General features: G+C 30.7%; 1 protein-coding gene and 1 long non-coding RNA gene across 2 annotated transcripts; both read left to right on the top strand.

The window, feature by feature from the left end:
• The first annotated feature begins 3,112 nt into the window (after positions 1–3,112).
• On the top strand, positions 3,113–6,044 carry LOC11406297 (60S ribosomal protein L4). Its single transcript, XM_003612401.4, has 2 exons — positions 3,113–4,333; positions 5,721–6,044. The coding sequence occupies exons 1-2, from the start codon at positions 3,221–3,223 to the stop codon at positions 5,832–5,834; spliced, it is 1,227 nt and encodes a 408-aa protein (XP_003612449.1). The 5' UTR covers positions 3,113–3,220; the 3' UTR covers positions 5,835–6,044.
• Positions 6,045–9,547: 3,503 nt separating this feature from the next.
• On the top strand, positions 9,548–14,285 carry LOC120580706 (uncharacterized). The gene is made up of 2 exons (XR_005646428.1): positions 9,548–9,682; positions 13,973–14,285. It is a non-coding gene; the product is annotated as an uncharacterized lncRNA (long non-coding RNA).
• The last annotated feature ends 8,822 nt before the right edge of the window (positions 14,286–23,107 follow it).

The raw sequence follows: 23,107 nt of genomic DNA on the forward strand, positions 1-23,107 counted from the left end.
AATGTATTATAATATGCTTTTGTAAAAAGTAAATGTATTATTATGATATTAACAACTTAACATCTTTTTCAAAAAAAAAAGAAACTTAACATCATTTTTTTGTCAAGACAACTTAACAACATTACATAGCTCTTGGAATATTAATGGGGTACTAATTTAATTAATAATTTACAATTTTAAAAATTGTTAAACACGTTTGTGGTCTTTATACAATATTTATTTCTTATTTTAGTTAAATAGAAACTTTAGTCGCTAGCACAGAGTTGAGAGTATTGATTAAGGATGTCTCGCCTAAATATGTTATTTTTGGTAGGAAGCCGATTCCTAAGAAGATGTCAAGCAAACACAGATACTGTTAAAGGAATATCATTGTGTCAAAGAAGATCTAAAACAGGAATATGAACATGGGGAATAGACCAAGCTTACAATTGATATATTCCATTGGCCAAGTAATCAAATGTCAAGTCTAATTTCTATTGCCAATGATCACGACTCTAACTTGTAAAGTAACCATGTTAAGTAAAGTCGTACATTCCACTACCAACTCCTTTTCCCACACAAACAAATGACGCCTCCAATTCCAAGCATCTCCTCCATCATCCCACCCCAAAGCAAATATATTTGTCATTGACGTCCCTTGACTCATTGACAACACAAGTAACCTCCTAAACAACTCAGTGATAGGAATACCTCCAACCAATTATCAAACAAAAAATAAGTATCAACACCATCACCCACCACCCTCCTTAAATTCTCTTCAAACTAACTTCAATCTCCGAACTCAATACCATTACGAGTCCACGCCAACTCCTTCCACCAAACATAATCATCTCTACCTCCTTCCTTCAAGTGCTCCCTCCTCACCATATTTCGCCATTAAAACAGTATACCACAACCCTCATTTATCTACCAACATCCTCCAGCACCACTTCCCAAATAGCAATATTAGACTCCCCCATTCTCCCATATATAGAATCAAAACATATTTAACTTATATAAAATTAGTTGATATATCTCAAATAAACAATTGATTTGGTCCATACACTATCCTCATCTTTTCAATTTAGTCCTTAAACTATTGAAAGCAACCAAAAGGTCTCCAAACAATGAAAAATACATCAACTTAGCCCCTAAATTATGAAAAAAAAACTATCAATCTCGTTTCTAGAGGGATTAAATAATTAGATGACAGAATAGTTTATTGACCTTTTAGTTGATTTTAATATTGTAGGGACTAAATTAATGAGAGTGTGACACTTTAGAGGTGTCATTGATTGTTTATTTCTTATATTTTTGTTAGTTAAAAAAAACATTACTCTCCATAGAAATTCACAGTAAAGATTATATGTGAAAACAACAAGACAGTTTATAGCCACACCCCGTTAAACCCTGGTTACACTCGAAGTAACAAAAATTCCCTAAAAATGAAAATCAATTTTCAAGGGCATCCAAAACTTTTTGATTGTTATCTCCTTCCGGTGACGTGTATTTATCTCAAACCGTTGTAGCACTCGCAAACTTAGTTTACATAAATTATGTAAACTAAAATATAACCTTTGTAAATTGAACTTATGTAAACCCAATTTATGCAGGTAAATACACTTTATTCATGTAACTTATATAGTCTTAGTTTATATGTTCTTTGTATGTAGGCCAAATCCATGTCATATACCTAAACTCAATCTAGGTATTCTATATAAATGTTTCTATTGGGAGGATAGATCTAGTGTTATCATTAAATTTTAATTAAAATTACGTGTAACTTAAATTTTTTAGAGTGTGATTAAATCGTCGAACAATAGTATTAGTCGTCAAATCAATGGAGCAACACGGTGGCCCATACAAGGTTTATATTATTTATAAGTTTACATTTTAGTTATAATAGATTATCCAGTCTTTAAATTTGTCTCTTCAATATAATCATAAAATATATAAATGTAATGAAGTTTACCACGGTGAATATAACTCTTAAATCATATGATATACTCCAATTAACACTTCATTGCTTTTTAAATCAAATGTGATGTGTTAGCTCAAATGTTGAATGGTAAAAATTTAACCTTATAACTTCAAATTCTACTTGATGACAATTATAAAATAAAATAAGATAAAAAATTAAAGGTTTAATTGCACTTTTGGCCCCCTATCTTTTTAAAAGTTGCGATTTTGGTCCCCTAACTAATTAAAATACAAAACAACCCCATATGTATTGGATATTTGGCAGTTTTTGCCCCCAATGCCACTTTTGACTTAGTCTTCGAACAGTAATATCAGTCGTCAAATCAATAGAGCAATACGGTGGCCCATACAAAATTTACATTATTTATAAGTTTACATTTTAATTATAATAGATCATCGAGTTCTGATACGATAAAGTAAAGTGCACTCTTTGAGTTCGTGTCAAACTCCAAATCTCTTTCACTAAATAATTCTCAATACCGCTAAAGTTTCTAAGGAGTTATTTATACACAAAATATGAAACTAAATTCCCTATTACTACTCTTAACATATCAAAAATAAACTACTTTTCCTTAATATTAATGGATAGTAACCACTGTGCTAATCTCTTTGTTATTGACTTGTAATGTAATGCCTTCACTTTAGCATCGTCATGATAGCGGGTCCGGTATCTAACAACACCTCCTCTTGCCCAAAGCTATCAAGTTCCGTTAAAAAAAAGTTATAATAGATCATCTAGTCTTTAAATCTATCTCTTCAATATAATCTTAAAGTATATAAATGTAACGAATGGTTCTGACTCAAAGTTTACTACATTAAATATAACTCTTGAATCATATGATATACTCTAGTTAACATTTAATTGCCTTTTACATCAAATTTAACGTATTAGCTCAATGGTAAAATTTTAACCTTACAACTTCAAAATACAAAATTCAAATTCTACTTGGCAAAGATTATAAAATAAAATTTTATGATTTTCATTTTCTCTTTTTGTCTCTATATTTCTTTTATCAACAAAACAAAACAAATTAACTTGTCCAAATTTATTTTTCTCCGTAGCTAAAAATTGTTAAAAAGAATAATTTTTTTATTTTTTTTTTAATTTTTGGGCCAAACAAACATGGATCTTAGGGTTTTCAAAATCATAGCCCAAAACACACTACATTCATCTCACCATCACATAACAGACCCTTCTTCTCACACACTTAGCAGTAGCCTCCCGCAAAAACCCTAGCTAGTGTTTCTTCTTCCTCCACCAATGGCCGCCGCAGCAGCAGCAGCACGTCCCCTTGTCACAATCCAAACCCTAGAATCGGAAATGTCCACCGATTCACCAAACACCCTTCCAATCCCCGATGTCATGCGTGCTTCAATCCGTCCTGACATCGTCAATTTCGTCCATTCCAACATTTCCAAAAACTCCCGACAGCCCTACGCTGTCAGCCGTAAAGCTGGCCACCAAACCTCAGCTGAATCATGGGGTACTGGACGTGCTGTTTCACGTATTCCTCGTGTTGCTGGTGGTGGGACCCACCGTGCTGGTCAGGCTGCTTTTGGTAACATGTGTCGTGGTGGTAGAATGTTTGCTCCGACAAGGATCTGGAGGAAATGGCACAGGAAGATTAATGTTAATCAGAAACGTTATGCTGTTGTTTCAGCTATAGCAGCTTCTGCCATTCCTTCATTGGTTCTTGCTCGCGGTCATAGGATTGAGACTGTTCCAGAGTTTCCTCTTGTTGTTGGTGATGCTGCTGAAGGAGTAGAGAAAACTAAGGAGGCTATTAAGGTTTTGAAGCAGGTTGGTGCTTTTGCTGATGCTGAGAAGGCCAAGGATAGCCTTGGGATTCGACCCGGAAAGGGGAAGATGAGGAATAGGCGATATATATCACGCAAAGGACCCTTAATTGTTTATGGTACCGATGGGGCGAAGGCAGTGAAGGCTTTTAGGAATATTCCGGGTGTTGAGATTACTAATGTGGAGAGGTTGAATCTGTTGAAGCTTGCACCGGGCGGGCATTTGGGTAGGTTTGTGATTTGGACTAAGTCGGCTTTTGAGAAATTGGATTCAATTTATGGGACGTTCGATAAGGGTTCAGAGAAGAAGAAAGGGTATGTTTTGCCCAGGGCTAAGATGGTGAATTCTGATTTGACTAGGATTATTAATAGTGATGAGGTGCAGAGTGTTGTGAGACCGATTAAGAAGGATGTTAAGAGGGCTACGCTTAAGAAGAATCCTCTTAAGAATCTTAATGTTATGCTCCGGCTTAATCCTTATGCCAAGACTGCTAAGAGGATGGCTTTGCTTGCTGAGGCTGAGAGGGTTAAGTCCAAGAAGGAGAAGTTTGACAAGAAGAGAAAGATTGTCTCTAAGGTGATATTCATAATTATTATGGTGCTCAATTTTTGAATGTTATGTTATCTATACTAATTATACTACTTAGTTTGAGACGTGTAATCTGCTATTTAGACTAGTCCACATGCCTGCATAGCTTATTGTTTTGATTGTTTGATGTATATTTTTATGCATGTGCATGATCAATTTTATGTTGATTTGGTATTGTTCCTAGGATTCTGCCAAAGAAGAACTATGTGCTAGTTGCACTTTGATTTCAATTGTGATCTTGCTGATTTTCAGTACTCGTTTCTATTTAGATTGAGTGCTTTAATTAGGTTGTGTCTGCATACCTTGTATAAAAGTTGAGACTGATTTGTGAAGATAGGATGAGGATCTCAATTGCATGAAGAAAACCAAACTCTAATAATTTAGTAATTAGTATAAAGAACTTTGTTTTAAAGTTGTTTTTTGTAGTAATTCATAGTTTTTGATTTGCGTTTGTAGTGATTTGGTAATTAGATTTTGTTAACTTAATGTGTACTTTAGGGTCTTTGCACTTGTATTGTCTTAAGTGCAAAGAAGCAAAGTATCTCACTTACTCATAACTTAAAACTAAATGTAATTAAAACTGATTAAAAACCATTACAATCTCAAATCTAAATAAGCCTAAAATTATTCCAACCTAGATTAAAATAAAACGAAGTTCATCTTAAGTTATCAAAACTTGGATTCTCATCATGCTCTTGAGGCCCGCATCAAGATACATACTTGTAAAACTTGGGTTCTGATCATGCTCTTGAGGCCCGCATCAAGATACATACTTGTTCGAGTGATCAATATGAGTTTGTTAAGTTTGTTGAGATCAGTGAGCTCCTTGCATATTCTGATCTTTACTTCAATAGAGACTGATTTTCCGGGTTTACTCTACTATTTTATTGAACAATCGGTATTAGCACACCCTTGATATTTATCATGCAATTAAGTATTTTTTAGCTGTAAGTGGATTTGATGGCAGCTTTGGTTAACTCCTGGGAATTCCAGTTATTAATTTAATTTGTTTGATTTTATTTCAAATTTAGACATTCAGTTAGATGAGTGGATGGGTTGATTTTTCGTGGAATAACGGATGACTTTTGGTTTTTGCTATTCCATATGTTCCCTGTTTGTTTCTGATTGTGTCTTTTTTGGTGTATTCCAATTTAGACCTTCAGCCGAGTGTACTTAGATGAGTGGATGAGTTTTTTTTTTTGTGGAATAATGGATGACTTTTGGTTTATGCAATTCCATATGTTCCCTGCTTTCTGATTGTGTTTCTTTTTTGCTGTATTGAGTATTTTGTTTTCGTTAATTGACAATCTTATTACCATTTATTTATTGTCTGAAGCTAACATTACTTTTCGTTGTGTTCCTATCACTCTTTCAGGAGGAAGCTTCTGCCATCAAGGCTGCAGGGAAAGCTTGGTATAACACCATGGTCTCAGATTCTGATTATGCTGAATTTGACAACTTCTCTAAATGGCTTGGGGTTTCCCAGTAAAATCCATTTATATGTTTGTCATAGTTTTTTTTTGTGTGGTTATCTGAACTAAATAATTTTGGTTTTTTGTTCTCCGGTTTAAGATTATTACACATTATGCAGACAGCATGGAAATTTTGTTTTTGTTTTAGTGCAAACTGTTTGTTGCAGCTGAATAATCTAGCTTTTCTACTATTGATTTTATAATAATATGTTATATGCTTGTTTTTATATTTTGTTCTATGCTGTCTCCCGCCAAGTAAGGTATGCACCTGCCTATCTGCCTGTTAGTGTGTGTAAGTCTTGTGTAGTTTGGAATATTTATATTGCTAAGAATCATAGTGAGTCACCACAATTTTAGCAAAAACTACACTTTGGGGCAGTGTTTGAATTCACTGTGGTGCTGTGTTTGCTCACTGCTACATATTGTAGTTGATATTTTCACGCTACAAGTGCATTTGAATGCGAGAAATGTTGATCAAGTGCCAAACCAAACATATAGAGTTTCTACAAAATCACTTTCACTGATTTTGCAAAACCCACTGATTTTGACGTGTAATAAATTGTTTATGTCACTGTCTTCCAGTTCAAACTCTCTAGTTTGTGTAATAAATTGTTTGTGCAACTGTCATTGAATTCAAAATCTCTAGTTTGAGTCAACGCTTAACATTTGGATCCTCAACCTCATTTTGGATTGGTTTGCAGCTGTGGCTGCTGCCATGACATTTCCTTACATGAGTTTCATTTTTAAAAGAAAATGAAGCCAGATATATGTTCAGCCGTAGTTTGGTTGCGTGAATATACTTTAGAGAAATGCGTTATGTATCGAGTTATAGTTGGGGTGTGGTTATGTTTGGTTGTTGTATGTTGAGCGTTGGATACATTTTTGCGATGTTTGTTTTTATTATTGTTTTATTGACTGGTCATGGAACTAGTAGCAATTTGATTGTTCAATCTCTATCAGCTGTTTTTAACATGAGTTGGTTCAGTTTTGAAAACAGATTTTGTAGGCTCAGTTTGTAAAACAGATTTTTCAGAGCACTTCAATGAATCTGATTCATGTAAGGCTCTCATTAACATCCAAAGAGTTGCCAAATAATTTAAAGGGTCATGTTAACCGGTGCTCCGGGGGACCTAGTTAACATTCCCTAATTAAGGAGTTAAGATCCTCTCCATTTATGTCCTTCTCCATTTCCTTCATTTGGAGAGATAAAGACACAATTTTGAAAAAAGTAAAAAATAATTAATGATGGTAGAACCCATTTAGTGATAGGACCCCTCCATATTTGAAAAGAAATGGACATCTCCATTACTATATATTTGGTGTATAAATGTCATCAATTTTAGAAATATGTGAGTTTATATATCATGTATTTAGGGGTGTTCGCAGCATGCGGTTTGGTTTCGTTTGGTTGATTTTTAAAAAGTTATCCAAACCAAACCAATGCGGTTTGGATTGGTTCGGTTTATCGCGAGATAAAAAAAATATTACATTAACTCTAATATTGCCAACTTGTTACAAAATAAACATATGACATTTTATTTTGCTGTTTATATGATAAAATATTAGGTAAAATTTATATCAAAATAGGTAAAATTAAGAAGAAACATAAACATGAAACAAATTATTAGAAAGTAAAGGAAACAAATTCATCACTTGAAAGAGATGAAAATGAATTATAATCGAACCTGATGGTGCAACAATGAAAAAATCGAATCAAAAGAGATTCTTGAGTTATGTAATTGGGATAGTACATGTTTAAGTAATATTCATTTTGCGGTTTGGTTTGGTTTGGTTCGGTTGCTGAGATGCAAACCGCAAATCGAACAAACCGCGCGGTTCAGTGCAAAAGTCATCCGAATTCATCCGAATCAAGTGCGGTTTTTTGTGGTTTCGGTTTGGATTGGTTTGGTTTGCGGTTTTTCTATTGGGTTGGTTCGGTTTTGAACACCCCTAATGTATTTACTTCAAAATTTGTTAAAAGCCTAGGCATGTTGAGGATCCACTAAAAACGGTGAGAACTACTCTAATTAAAGTCATGTTGAAAGAAGACAGTCCAATGAGAGGTTTTTCTACATGTTACATGGAAAAGTTAACGATCAACCCAATCAAACTTTAGTTTGGACATCGTTTACCTTTAATCCAAAGGTCTGTAATGGGTTGTTAAATTAAGTCAATTGAGCTTTTTAGGGGTGAGTAGTGATATGATGGGTGGTTGGATATCGTTTTTACCGTGGTCGTTTTTTAGAAGGAGTCTGTTTTAGGTGGTTACGTGTACTTTGGTGGGTGTTGTCCTCGGAGGTGTTTTTAGGATGTTTATTTCAGGTGTTTTGCCTATATACGATGCCTTTTGTTTGTATTCTTAATTTCACCGGTCTCTGTTCATTTTGAGTAAGGATCTGGTTGATTAATAAAATTTGTTCTTTCAAAGAAAAAGAAGTTAAGTGAGCTTTTCTCTCTCAACTCTGCATTGTTTTACTGCTTGATCAGCTTTAACTCAACAAAGTTTGAAAGAGAACTAACTGAACCACGCGTCTTCTCATAGATCTTAAGTCTCAACTATACAATTACAACCTTATCCATTCAATTTAATTTGAAGTTTATATTTTAAACCACGAAATGGAAATTTATACTAGTATATAACTTAAAGAATCCTACGGTGTAATTTAGCCTTTATTGATTAACAAGCTAATGTCCAATTGAAGCTATTATTTTAACTAAAAAGAAACTCAATACAATACCCACACCAAAAATCGCAGCAATAAAAGCAAACCCATCAAAAATACTCCTAGATTTAGGATTTAGGATTCTTCAATGCAGAGCACGTATTGAGAATGAGGATTTGTGATTTAATTTGAATTAGCATGAACACCAGTGTCAATTACGGGCTAGAGTTTCATCATCGAGAATATTGTAAAGTATTAAGTGTCAGTTAAAGTCCAACATTAAATAAAAGAGTAGAGGTTGAACAACAAATAAGTGGAAAAAAAAACTCATATACTTTAACCTTAAAATATAGGATGTATATGTGATATCATTCTTATTTGTGTGTTTGCTCTTTCTCCAAGGTGTTGATTGTGTGTTTGCTGCCCAAGAAGGGCATATGGTAGTATCATATCTCACTTCAACAATGCGGGGGAGTGGGAGTGATTCTTGGTCATGGATTTTGGTTGGGGGAGCTAGGGTGTCAAGTGTGAGCTAAAATTTCACGTGTATGCAAGATTATATGTTGAGTAACACATAAGTGTGATGACCCATATATCTAATGTCTTAAGACTTTGGGTGAAGATATGATGTCAATTGTAACAGTTTGTTTTTCGCTAGAATTATTTTAATTATTTATTATGTGTTTATATGTGTTTGTATGTGATTATTTATATCGATGTGTATTTTTTTCGGGATTAGTGGATTTTGGCCTGAGAAGAGTATTTTAGTCATTTTAGGCTCAGAGGCATCTTGGTCATTTGACGAGCAAGGGTAAAATAGTCATTTTAATTAAGAGGGTTATTTTTGGTGTTTTAGTGGGAATAATTATTTTTACTAAGTTACTAGTGAGTTGGAGTAATTATTTAGATACGGCAATTATTCCTTATTTAACGGTTTAAGTAAGTAGTAACATTGGTGAATTAGTTGGTAAAAATATCGAGTCCATTAAGACAATTAGAGACCTATCCCAATTAAAGGTGGTATATAAGCATAACTCTTGTGAGAATTAGGTTAAGCTTTCATTATTCATTTCACAAAAATATAAGAGGTAGAGAGAGAAAGTGAATCCAGAGGATATAAGAGGAGTTAGAGAAAGAGAGCTTGGGGTTTGAAGAGCTAAGAGTTAAATGGAAGCCAAAGTTAGGATTCTTCAAGACTAGAGGTTAGGGGGGTGGTTTCCTTTTCATAATTAAGCTATAATCTCCTATTTTCAATTATGCGAATAAATGCTTATTTGTGAATTGTGACTTTTGTGAATTTTAATGTCAATTTTTGTGCTCCTTATTTAATGATAAATTTGGGTATGTTAATTTGATGTTAAGTTTGTTGTTGTTGTTGATTTTCCATGGTTGAAGTATGCTAATATGAACCTTTGTGAGTTTTGCTTAATTTGGTGAAAAATGATGTTGTTGTTGATTGTTAATGAAATCATGTTTATATGATGAGATTGTTGTTGGTGTTGATTCATGCCTTGGGTATCACTAATTGTGTTGTTGTGATTTAAGTTGTTGTTTGGGGAAAAACTTGGGTGTTGATTGAAAAATCCTTTTAAGTGTTTTTGAAAAATATGTGATTATGAGAGGTTTTGAGTGAGTTGTTTTGGGATGGGAGAAACTTGATTTTTCTGATAGAATGTGATAGTTCTAAGTGTAAGGAGCGCGTAGGCGAAAGCGGAATTAGAATCAGATTACCAGTTTGAATTTTACGCGCGAAATGAGAAAATTTAAAAACCTGTATTGTCTGAAACTCGCCCAACGAGTGAGATATATGCCACGGTGAGTTGGTGCAGAACAAAACATGTTGTTTTGTACTTTTAGAGCGTTTGTGGTCGTTCCAGACATCCGTAAATGATTCTTTTGATGTATTTAATTGTTGTAAAGCTTTCTAAACATTTGGAAACATCAAATAAATTAGATTGAACATGGTTTTGGGAATCGAACCAAACTTTTTGAACAATGTTCAAGAATGCATGATTTTTCAAAACTTGTCTTTCTTAATGGAAAAGGGTAAGGTTCGGGTTGTTTAATGTAACCTTGATTTATAAAAAAATGTTTTGGGTGGTATTCATGAGCTTTAACATGATTTTACTTTGAAAATTGGAATTATTTTGAAAAGTGATAAAGTGGGACGAACTTTGTGAAATTATGGAATCAATTGGAATTGGCCTATGATGCCTATATGCATAAGCTACTATGATCATGTGTGAGTAGTGTATATGCTTGGTTGAGATGTTTGATTATGTTTACCTTGTTTTGTTGAAATACTTAGAAAACGTAGAAAGTGGTGAAAATAGACGAACGTTGTTAAAATGTGGTTTCATTACCGGATAACAAATGATTTTACCTTCATATTAATATGATAGTATAAGAATGAATAAATGAAGATTGGGTGTTAAAATGATGAATATCATAATGTGGTAGTTGTCTGTGTTTTATGTAAAATGTGATTGTTAATATGTGTTGTTTCCTTGAGGTGTTGGTTGTTGATGATTCTTCTTTGGTGATTTTAACTTGATGATTTGGTGATGACTCTTGTTGAATTATGACTCGTGAATTATGAAGCGAATGTGTTTCTTTTTTATAATGACTATTTGATGAATGTTTGGTGATAAATATGATTATGTTGATGATGATTATAATGATGGTTAATGATGATTATGATGATGATTTATTTTTTGTTGTGAAGTCTTACATGCAAAATGACGATGTTATTGATGATGAATGCATGTATAAAAAATGAAGACGAAAATGATGACGAATTGTATGTTGAACGTATGCATTGTTGAGTCATATGTTCATGCATTCATAAGTAGGATATTTATATCTAATGAAGACGACTAGGATATTTAAATCCAACGAAGACGACCGAATACTTTGTAATCAAAATGACAACCGGCACCACATGCATATAGAGTCGTGTATAGAGCGCATTGCATACATTCGAGTCTATGAAAATATGTGCTTTGGTGAATTATATGAATCATTTGAATATGTGCTTGGTGAACCTTGGTGATTTATGTGCATTGGTGAACTTGGTGAAATTTGGTAAACATGTGAAGATGTGTACTTGAGGATGTTTGTTATTCTTGGTGATACTTGTACACGTGATTTTAATTGATGATGTTTATTTTGGTGAAAATAATGAAGTATGAATTATATGTATGTGATTTAGTGATTCTTTGGTGACAACGATTTCCTTGCTTATACTTTTGAAAAGATGAATCATATTTGTTGACTTGATTAGGCAAGAGTTTATGTGACATATATGATTGGTGTGAATTAGATGATTTGTATGTATTAGGATAATATGAACTTTATGTAAAATGAATAGGGTGGCATGTTAGGATGATAATTCCTAAATGATGAGATTGGTGTAGTTTGATTATTAGGCTAAACAGGGAATGAGGTGAGAAATTCTTACGTGGATTGGTGTTGTTAGGTGATAAACTTGTGATGATAATGTCAATTAAGAATTAATATATGTTGATATGATATGATAAAGGAGAGATAATATCCATGTGGAATTAGTATTCTATGAATGTTGAGTATGTATATGTGCTATGCATGAATCTTTGAATGTTTATGTTTGATTATACTTTAATTATAGAATGTGGCTAACCCAGTGGTCGTTCGGTTGACCGCCTGCCTTATTCTTATGAATAGTAGACGACGTGCATGAGTAGTTTTCTTTGCTTGGTGAGTTGTTGAGATTTTATACTTGGGGTAAGTTAGCTTAAGGGTGTCAGTTTGTCATTTATACTTTATGACTTGTTGAGATTTTTATCACTCAGTATGTTGAGTTAAGATTTTATATTTGGAGATTTATTATGGAGTTGTATTTTGATTATGTGACATGGTTACGTGAAGATGTTTTATTTAGCTGCTGATGTGATGATGTTATTATTCCGCTGCAATGTTTTGATGAAATTATTTTTGTATGATGAACTTATAGAATAAATAACATCTAAATCCTTGACATGATTTGTATTATTTGTGTGATTTATCGCTTTAAGGATTTATGATGTTACATCAACCTCATTTGTGTGGTTGCTATTAGTATAAAATGATGTTACAAATCAATGTAGACTTCCATGGAAGTCACAACATTATGATGATTCATTGTTTATTTTGTTAGTTTTTGGGTGTCATTTGATGATTCACTCACCGACGCATAACACCCACGCGCCGCCCTCTGAACTATTCATTCTAAATTATTCAAGTGTTTTTAATCTATATACATAAAAACTCTTTGTTTATTTAGAAGAAGAAAAAACTCTGCGTTTTTTGGTTTTTTCTTGGTGATAAAAAACTCTTTGTTTAAATGGTTGTTGTTCATGTTGTCTGTATGAATTTATGATGAAAAATTTAACTTGTTTAACTTATCATTAGACTAATATATTGTTGTTGGTTGATTGTTTAACTTTTTATTTGACAAATAAAATTTATTTAGTCCAAAAGAGAAATCAATGCATTTATTATAACATAATTTATGGTATTAAATTTTATAGTATAATTGTACCCAAAAAAATTATAACGTAATTTTCTTATTGTTGTATTTAACATTTTGATTTATAAAGACTTAAAGAATGATATGTTAAATTGAAGTAGACTTCACCATTCATAATAATCTCTCAAATCCTTCAACATACAAAAAGAAGCATTGTTTGAAAGCTATAACGTTGATTGACTTTCTTTGAGATATTGTATCCGATTATCAACATTATTATACTCGAAGACAACAACTTCTTTAATGGGATAAGTTCTCAATGCATGATTGAGCTTTCTTATTTTTTACGGTAAGGTCGACCATTTTGCTTTACCACCCTTCTTCTGTTAAATCATTTTCATTAGGATAAAATTCACTTTGTCTGAAAGTATAATATGCTCTGAAGAAATGACATTGAAACAAAAAGATATGCAAAAAATAAAGAAAGCAAAAATATTAATTTAAGCAAAACAGATCTTCAATTGCACTAAATCAATAATGTTGTAAAACATCATTGTTATAATACTATCTATCTATCTATATATACATGTATTCTAACCTACATTTTGCTTATGTGTCACCTCACCAATGCCTCCCTTTCTAATTATTTCTTTACATGTATTCTCTCTCATTCTAAGCTACACTTTGCTTATGTGTCACTTCACAAATGCCCCCTTTCATGTACAATAATTTTAATTCTTTACTCACTCATTCTATGCTAGGTTCTCCATTATTTTTCTTCTAATCACATTTTGCATCCACTTTTCCTATTACTAAGTAACCGTTACCCACTCTTCCATTTTCTCTTAATTAATTAGTAACAGCCATCACACGAAAAATGTTAATGTTCTTCAACGTTTTTTTTTATGTCCCTTCACTATTTCTTCTTCCGTTTGTTTCCATTTTTTTGTTATATATTTTACATTAGTTTCATCCATCTTCATCTATATATTTGTTCTTCTAACAGGTTTTAGCTTTATAAAATGGGTATTGTTTCTTCAAAACCGGATTTGCATATGTTTTGGAGATAGAAGAGGGTATTGCTGAAAGGTCACCTCTTATATGAACACACAATTGTCTTTATAATATGATAATAATCGCTCATTTTCTCTTCTTTTGCAATTTGATGAGTTTTTATATTAGTCACACATTTTTTATCTTACAAGTCATTCCACTAAAATTATATCTATAATCTCTCAATCTCATCACTTACTCTTGAACTAGGTGAAAAATATTGTTTGTATGCTTTCTTCTTTTGGTACATGTAACTTATTTAATTTCATCGGTTATACTCATGTTAATTACTTCGATCTCATCCCTTATCATGTTAATTATTTTACAATTTAATCAGTTGTTATATTAGTCACGTATTTTTTGCTTTCTTCTTTATCTTTTGACAGGTACCAACTCCTTTGGTTATTATATTATATATTTTCCTCTGATTATTGTGTTAAGCTTAAGCTTTTGTTCCATTTTAGGTTGAGTTGCCTCTCATGCAGGGGCGGATCTGAGATGAAATTATCATTGTGACTAATTATTTAAGCAAAGTAAATTACGCTTAAAATAACAAATATTGTTTATATTTTAGTGGAATTTAACCTTTTCTAATTGCAACTTCAATAATATTATATAAAATATTTTAAATGAATGGTCAATTCAAAATAAAAAAACCCTCTCCAAAAAGGTATCCTTTATATATATTTATTATTGATTACGTATGAGGTATTCCTTTATATATGTTTATTGATTACGTAACAATTGCTAAGATTTGAACCTAAGACAATAAGTTAGAAAAACACACACTTTACCATCAAATTAAGGCATCATATGTGATTATATTTTTAAATTGAACATAAATGATATAAAATTTGGACTTGAAAATAAAAAATAAATAAAAAATAAAAAGAATTGGTTCAGCTGGTGTGGCAATAGCCACACCTAGCCTTGAAGGGATCCGCCCATGCTCGCATGACACTTTTATATAAGCATATAAGGACCGGTTCTTTATAACAATTTTTTGTTCTTATTTGTTGAGACGTGTGTTCTTTTTCTTTCTTTTTTTGGTGTGTTGAGATATGAGTTTTATAACTGGATGGACAAGTTGCAAAAGTAACAAAGACAATTAATACTTTTCTTTGTTATACTATCTATAACATGGGCCTCATACCCTCTTTTGTATAAAAAAAAAAAAATTAAATGTAGGATAATTGAGGATATTTAGTGCAAAATAATTTCTTTTCGCACCATTTTTATTTGGTTCGGATTATGAAATTTAAAATGTTGGTAGAGTGTTGTATGACATTTTTAACATGTTTTTTTTTATTATATGATCCTCAATATTATGGATGGAAAATAATCTCTTGGTGCAATAAAGTGAAATCACCCATGATGTAAATCACAAATTACATCTAAACTCCCGTAGAAAAAGAGTTTCATCTAAACTCACTTAAAAAAAAGCTATATCAAAATTTCTAATCTAAAGACATGATATCTGCTGTGTCTAAAGTTACATCTAAAGTCACTCAAAATCTAAAGACACTTTACAATATCAGAGTTTAATATTTCACAAATGGGAATGAGAGAGAAGATAAGGTCTTCAAAGTTCTTTATACCATAAATGATGTTCAACAATATACAAAATAACTTAAACTCAATTCTTAAGTTTAGTAAATAATAGACTAAGCAACAAATAGAAAATTGAAGTGTAGGTTTAGCCATTTTTATATCTGTAATATGGTCTTAAGGACTACTAAAATTACTATTATAATGCAATTAGTTATTATTAAAAGGTTCTAACAAAAAAATTAAGTAAATCCAAAGTCTTTAATATTTTAGGGCAATACTCTTAAATAGGTCTTTGAAATTATGAAAGTTTTAAAAGATCCTCGACTTTACAAAAAATATTGCACAAATTTGTCAAAGTTGTTAAAGTTCTTAGATGATTGTGTTATTGGACCTTAAAAAACTATATTAGTCGTCCCTAAAACATGTTTAATCACTAAACGATGTATGTGATTATACCTTACAAAATTATTATTTTCTCATATGTAAAATTTCTAAGAATGTATTCAAATCAAACCCGTACGCACGGGTAATATACCTATATACATGTATTCTAAGGTGCAAGTTGCTTATTTGTCAGCTCACCAATACCCCATTTTTAATCTTAAGCATTCTCCTACTTTGCTTATGTGTCTCTCCCTCAAACCATTTCCCCATATTTTAATCATTCATAATAACATAACATTTAAATCACTCCTTTATAACTCTTTTAATTGAAATGGCTAATTTAATTGCTAGACTCTATGAATTCTAACGTGCATAATTTTTGCAATCAAAAAGTTTTTACATTTACCATGACATAAATCATTATCTATGGATTTCATAGTATATATTGTACCTTCTCCAAGAGAAAACACGGTGGTTCTTAATTCTAAGTTTCGGTTGGTGTATTTGGCAATTAGCAATATAGTTTTTGAGTTTACTCTCTCTATGTTGTAACCAGGCGAGTAAAAGGATGTATTTTTAAAAGTTGTTCTTTTAATTCTTTCTTTTGTTGCCCATACAAAGACTAGGAATATTAAATTATTTTTGGAGATTTCTCATGCAAAACCAGAATAAGGAAAAGCTAGCAACTTCATCATGCATGCATCTTAAGCAACAATGTAAGACAGTCGCATGATTTTTTTTTCATCTCCAGTTTTATTTATACCATACGTATAATTTGAACAATAATAATTTTTAAGCTTTAATTTTCAAATTTGGATCTTATTCTTAATCGATAAAATTGGGACTTCGAGAATCTCTTAGTCATGAGATTACCAACACTTGATCAATGCACATTCTTCCTATCATATGTGATTTTATATACAATATTTTACTACACTAATTTTGTGTTTAACAATTTTTTATTGTTTAAAAAAAATTAAACTGATGTTTAACTTTATCACGGGCAGGCCCTCTCATGGGTTACTCTTTATACTTAATGTATATTCTTTTTACTAATATGTGATGTGATAGAAAGGGAATCCTTTGCTAAAAAAGAAAAAAGGAATCCTAACATCAACAATGAATTAATTCAAGTTGTAAGTGATTTGAATTCCTTAAGCAATTCAACAATATATTTTGTCATAGAGTTTTTTTTAATGGATTTTTGTCATAGAATTATTAACTGGGTAGGAAAATAAAAAATTCAATGTTTTTTTTACAAGAATAAAAAATGCAATGTGATTGCCAAATGAGTCGATCATACATGCCATTGAAAAATATTTATTTTAATGAACAGTTCAATTTATGCAGCTTATCTTTTTTAGAGATAAAACTCTATTACTTACATTTCAATTTTATAAAACTCCTTATTTTTTTTTAGAAATTATGAACTTTTATCTTTACTTTATAATAATTAATTAGTAACTTCCAAATAGTTTTCTAATAAAAAATTCAAGTAAATGTAACGATGATGTAAATGTTTCAGAAACTTCAATGAAAAAATATGTCAAATAATAAACAAATTGATTATAGTGCTATGTGGATATGATTTAAAGTCCACAACTCTAAACATTCATTGTATGGTTCAGACACAACTGAAGAGACACTCAATCATAGTTATAAAATTCATTTAATTGAAATTATGGCCTTTGAATTTTGACGCACACATTATTTTAGTTTACTTTCTCTATTCAAGAAGAAAAATGTATATGATTTTGAGATTTTTTTTCTATAATACCAATTTTCTTAATGATTTCAGCAGAATTAGAAGACTAAACTGTAGAATTGTGTATATCATGTGGGTTTTCTCTCACCAGAGTGTCCAATTGATCCCTCACTCTTCATTTCTCTTTGACTTATGTGGTAGTCACAAATTAGTGGTTTTTGACACAAACCTTAACTCTGATTATTCCCACCCTTTATATTTCTATTCATTCAACTAGGAATGAAAATCTACAGGTCAATTGAAAGACAAAGAGTTGAGAGATATAGAGAATAATGCCCCTAAAATATGATATATAGAGAAGGGCAAAGGAAATTATCCAAGTTACACGTTGTAGTAGTAGTTTGCTTAGGATCCTATAAAGTAGTAGTTTGCTTAGGAAATACAATTTCTTAAAAAAAATGATTCAACCAAAATAAATTAAAACCATTAACTACAATCTCTATATTTTTAAATCTAGCTTTCTAAACCATAAACTATATATCTTCTTCTATATCTAAAGTAAACTTGAGTCATTTGTAGGCTTCAACTATACCAATGTTTAAGCTATAAAAAATATTATCTGTAAACTAAATTTGAGTCATTCTTCATCTTGGATCACCTCTAAAAAAAACCTTATCACACTTCTTATAATTGTCCACTTTTATTTTCATCTACTTACTACATACTATAATATATCTATATATTTATTGATTTCTTTATAATGTAACCGCCAACTAATTTGTACTAATGTTTTTTATTTTTTATTTTTATTATTGACCTCTCATGTCATCATTCTTACATGTCTTTCCACTACGTACCCGCATATGTTTTTTTCACCTCCCAAATATTGTTTTTTTTCGCATTATACTCTAATTTTAATTCACTAATAAATTTCTACATTTTTTTTGCTCTCTCTCTAAATTTGATGCTTCTTCTTTTCTCTCATACAATATCTCTCTATCCAATAAATTTCTAATTTTTTCCACACTATCTCGCCAATAAAATTGATGGGTCTTATGACTTCCACTCTTTCTTATTTTTTTAACACTCATAGAGTCTTTTATTTTTTTCATCAGAATTGTTCTTCTATTTTGTTTTTTTTTTTTTTTTTTTAACATGTTAGTCATCTTATTTATAGAATTTAAACTCTTTATGGCATTATTATTGCAGGTAACAAAATTTAAATATTAAGTACTAATCCTTCAAATTCTCTAATTAGTCAAGGATAGATATTTCATTCACATGTTATTCTTGAGTTCATTCATGTATAAATTTCTCTAATTCGTAACTAAACCGTCTTCTTAATTATGTGTTATCTTTATAAAACTCTAATGCTTTTCTTTTTTAGAGATAAAATTGTATTACTTATATGTCAACTCTATAAAATCCTTATTTTAATTATAAATTATAAACTTATGTTTATTTTATAATCAAAAATCAAACGACACTTTAAAAAAAGTGGAAGGAGTAATATTTTTACTAAAAACCATGCAATGATACATATGAAAACATTTGATCTTTTTATAAATTATATTATTTCATTTGAATTTTTAAATAAAATCATTTATTTGACTCAAGTTAGAATAAAAATTTGAGATATCAAATTATAATTGAATATCGACAATTTTTTCTAAAATTTAAAATATATTAAAATAAAGGAGAAAAGTAAGATATAAACTAAACCCGAGAAAAGAGAGAATAAATGAAATTTTTACTATAATAATTCTACTGATTTCTAAAACAGATGGGTGACACATTATCTATATTATATATTTACTTGATGTGTGAATTTTTTTTAAAAATATTTTGACAATCATTCTTTTTAAATAAAAAGTTCAACAGACCAATAAAATTTGTTATTTCCAATGTATTAAAAAAAAACATTATAATCAAGCCCGTGCAACGCACGGGTTATATACCTAGTTATATCATAAAAGTATGAAGATAAGTTTGTGTTGATACCTAGAGACAATCCTCTGCAATCTGCGATGCAGCAAAAGGTATCAATGTAACAACGGTAAAATGCTACTCTGTCAACAAGGTATGGTGAAAATGCCACGGAGAACCAGATGGATGACCCAAGTCAAACCTTCCTATTGACTGTTTCGCAAAAATGAGCTCAACCAAACTTGCATACGCTAAATGGAGAGGAACGACTTTTTTCAAGTCATGAGAATATAATACTAATCCATGAAGAGTAGAGTAAAGAACAACCAACCTACTCCTTACCTCTTCAGCGTTCAAGAAACAAGCAAATTCAATGTTAGGGTCTGATAGAAAGTCTCTAAGAATCAAAGTAATGAATGAGATTCGATACAATTCCACCATCAACACTCTTGAAGCTACAGAGACTTGGAGTGTAGAAGTAAACTCAGGATTGTTCCATTGAATGGTCAACCCCACTTCGGACAGTCGGGCACGAGTCCCAGATTTTAAAATTTTCAGTGAGCTTAAACCTTGATACAAACTCATCCATCAATAACAACTGAATTTTTAGTAATGGTAACCCTGTACCTCTTTACTGTAGCAGTTATAAGATATTCAGAGTAATTGTCATTTGCAGAAATCGTCAAATTTTCAATAAAAACATTTCTCTCTCTCTATCTCTCTCTCTCTCTCCCCCCCCCTCCCTCCCTCTCTATTTCTCTATTGGTGTGATGAGGTGAAATTAGTTGTAATATAGAGTGTAATAGGTGTCAGGTATTGCAGAATCCTTTTAAGCTGAAGTATTTTTCTCCCATAAGCATACAGCCTCCTAAATATCATTTAATATTTCCTTAATATACAAACCATAAATCAAGATAAGTAAACATAAAAAAATTCATTAATGGAGTAAAATTGCCAATTGTTAAAAGTACATGCGTCGCTTTCAAATTCTAAAGAGCATTGAATGCTTTTCAATGATGTAAAAATAAGTACACGTATGTGTTACAAGTCAATTCTTAATTATTTGCTCCCTTAATTGTTTTTAATACAGAGATTTTGGTGATCATACATTATGGTAATCATATGTGTTACAAGTGCAGTGTACTCGTGTTTAAAAGAAGATCAAATTAATTGTTGTTTAGATTCATACGAAAAAATCATACATGATTTCAATCATATATTTTAGTAACCGAAAAGTAAAGTCATTGTTGTTCATGAACAAGTAAAAACATTGACAATTGAAAATCAAATTTTAAAATTATTGTTTTGTTTCCTTAAAAAATATATATTATTAAACTCTTTGTATTAATTTATTTCAAACACTTGATTGTTTTCTTGACCAAAAAAACATTTGAATTGCTTTTAATCTATATATATAAAAAAACTCTTTGTTTATTTAGAAGAAAAAAACTATGTGTTTTTTGTTTTTTCTTGATTATAAAAAACTCTTTGTTTAAATGGACGTTGTTCATGTTGTGTGTATGAATTCATGATAAAAATTTAACTTGTTTAACTTATCATTAGACTAATATATTGTTGGTTAGTTGTTTAACTTTTTATTTGACTAATAAAATTTATTTAGTCCAAACAAGAAATTATTGCATTTATTATAACATAATTTACGATATTAAATTTTATAGTATAATTGTACCCAAAAAATATAACGTATTATTCTTATTACTATATTTAACATTTTGATTTATAAAGGCTTAAGGAAGAACATGTTAAACTGAAATAGACTTTATCATTCTTGATAATCTCTCAAATCCTTCATATATATTTTCATTATTCTCGATGATATCAACAATTAAACTTTTAACATAAAAAAACAACATTGTTTGAAAGCTATTAACGCTGATTGACTTCATTTGAGATATTGTATCCAATTATCAACATTGTTATGCTCGGATACAACAACTTCTTTAATGGAAGAAGTAGATATGCATGATTGAGCCTTCTTGTTTTCCACAATAAGGTCAACTATTTTGTTTTCCCACCTTTCATTTGTTAATTCAAGCAAAATAAACATTCAACTGCACTAGATTAATAATGTTGTAACACATCATTGTCATGGTGTCAGGTATTGTAAAATCCTTTGTGGTACCAATCTTTTTCTCCATATGCATAAAGTCTCCCAAATATCATTTAATATTTCCTTAACATACATACTATAAACCAAGATAAGTAAACCTAAAAAAAAACATTAATGAAGTAAAACTGCCGAATAAAATACACATATTTCGTTAATTGATAAAAGTACACGTGTCACTTTCAAATTCTATAGAGCAATGAATGTTTTTCCTTGTAAAAATAAGTACACATATGAAGCATGTGATAAACATGTGTACACGTAATCATGCCTATGTTGCAAGTCAATTCTTAATTATTTGTTTCCTTAGTGGTTTTTAATAGAGATTTCGGTGATCATACATGATGGTAATTGTACGAGTTGCAAGTGCATGGTTATCATGTTTAAAAGAAGATCAAATTAATTATTGTTTAGACTCACATGAAAGTGTGATGTCAATCATATATTTTAGTATTTGAAACATAAATTGTGTCATTGTTGTTCCTGAACATGTAAAAACATTGGTAATCGAAAATCAAATTTGAAAATAATTGTTTCGTTTCCTTAAAAAATTTTTTATTAAACTCTTTGTATTATTTGCTTTCAAACACTTGAATGTTTTATTTAAAAAAAAAAACTTGACCAAAAAAACACTTGAATACTTTTAATTTTTCATTTTTAATTTCTTTTAATCTATATAAAAAAACTACTTGTTTATTTAGAAGAAAAAACTATGTGTTTTTTTGTTTTTTCTTCGTATTGAAAAACTCTTTGTTTGAATCGACGTTTTTCATGCTGTGTATGAATTCATGATGAAAAATTTAACTTGTTTAACTTACCATTAGACCAATACATTATTGGTTGATTGTTTAACTCTTTATTTGACTAATAAAATTTATTTAGTCCAAAAAAAAAGCCATTGCTTTGATTATAACATAATTTACGATATTAAAATTTTATAGTATAATTGTACCCGAAAAAATTATAACGTAATTTTCTTAATACTATATTTTACATTTTGATTTATAAAGACTCGGAGAATGATATGTTAAGGAATTTACTTTGGTCTCTTTCATTACCTTAAGGAATTTACTTTGGTTATTGTCAACTACTTCAACCCACCACTCTATAACTTCTCTTATATTCGGCTTATACTCCTTTAACTAGCCCGTGTTTTAGATTCATGAGATACCCACACCGTTTTCTCCTTTACGATCTCATCTACATCCAACTGATCGTGTTTTTAACATTGATGTTCATCTTAATCGACCACGCCCTATTCTTCGTTTATTTTTTTTTATCTTATACTCTTTTATAATACAAGTACTTTAGAAACATTACTACTTTAAAGACATTACCCTCATCCTAATACATCATCTTAAAACCCCGCCCCATACTTTCATCCATAATCATCT

The sequence above is a fragment of the Medicago truncatula genome, chromosome 5, assembly GCF_003473485.1.
Source record: "Medicago truncatula cultivar Jemalong A17 chromosome 5, MtrunA17r5.0-ANR, whole genome shotgun sequence".
NCBI classification, from domain to species: Eukaryota; Viridiplantae; Streptophyta; class Magnoliopsida; order Fabales; family Fabaceae; genus Medicago; species Medicago truncatula.

Bases quoted from the DNA above. Each gene is read 5' to 3' on its own strand.
- LOC11406297 (XM_003612401.4), top strand. From the start codon at position 3,221: ATGGCCGCCGCAGCAGCAGCAGCACGTCCCCTTGTCACAATCCAAACC. The intron at 4,334-5,720 runs GTGATATTCATA...TCACTCTTTCAG, and splicing joins AGAGAAAGATTGTCTCTAAG to GAGGAAGCTTCTGCCATCAA.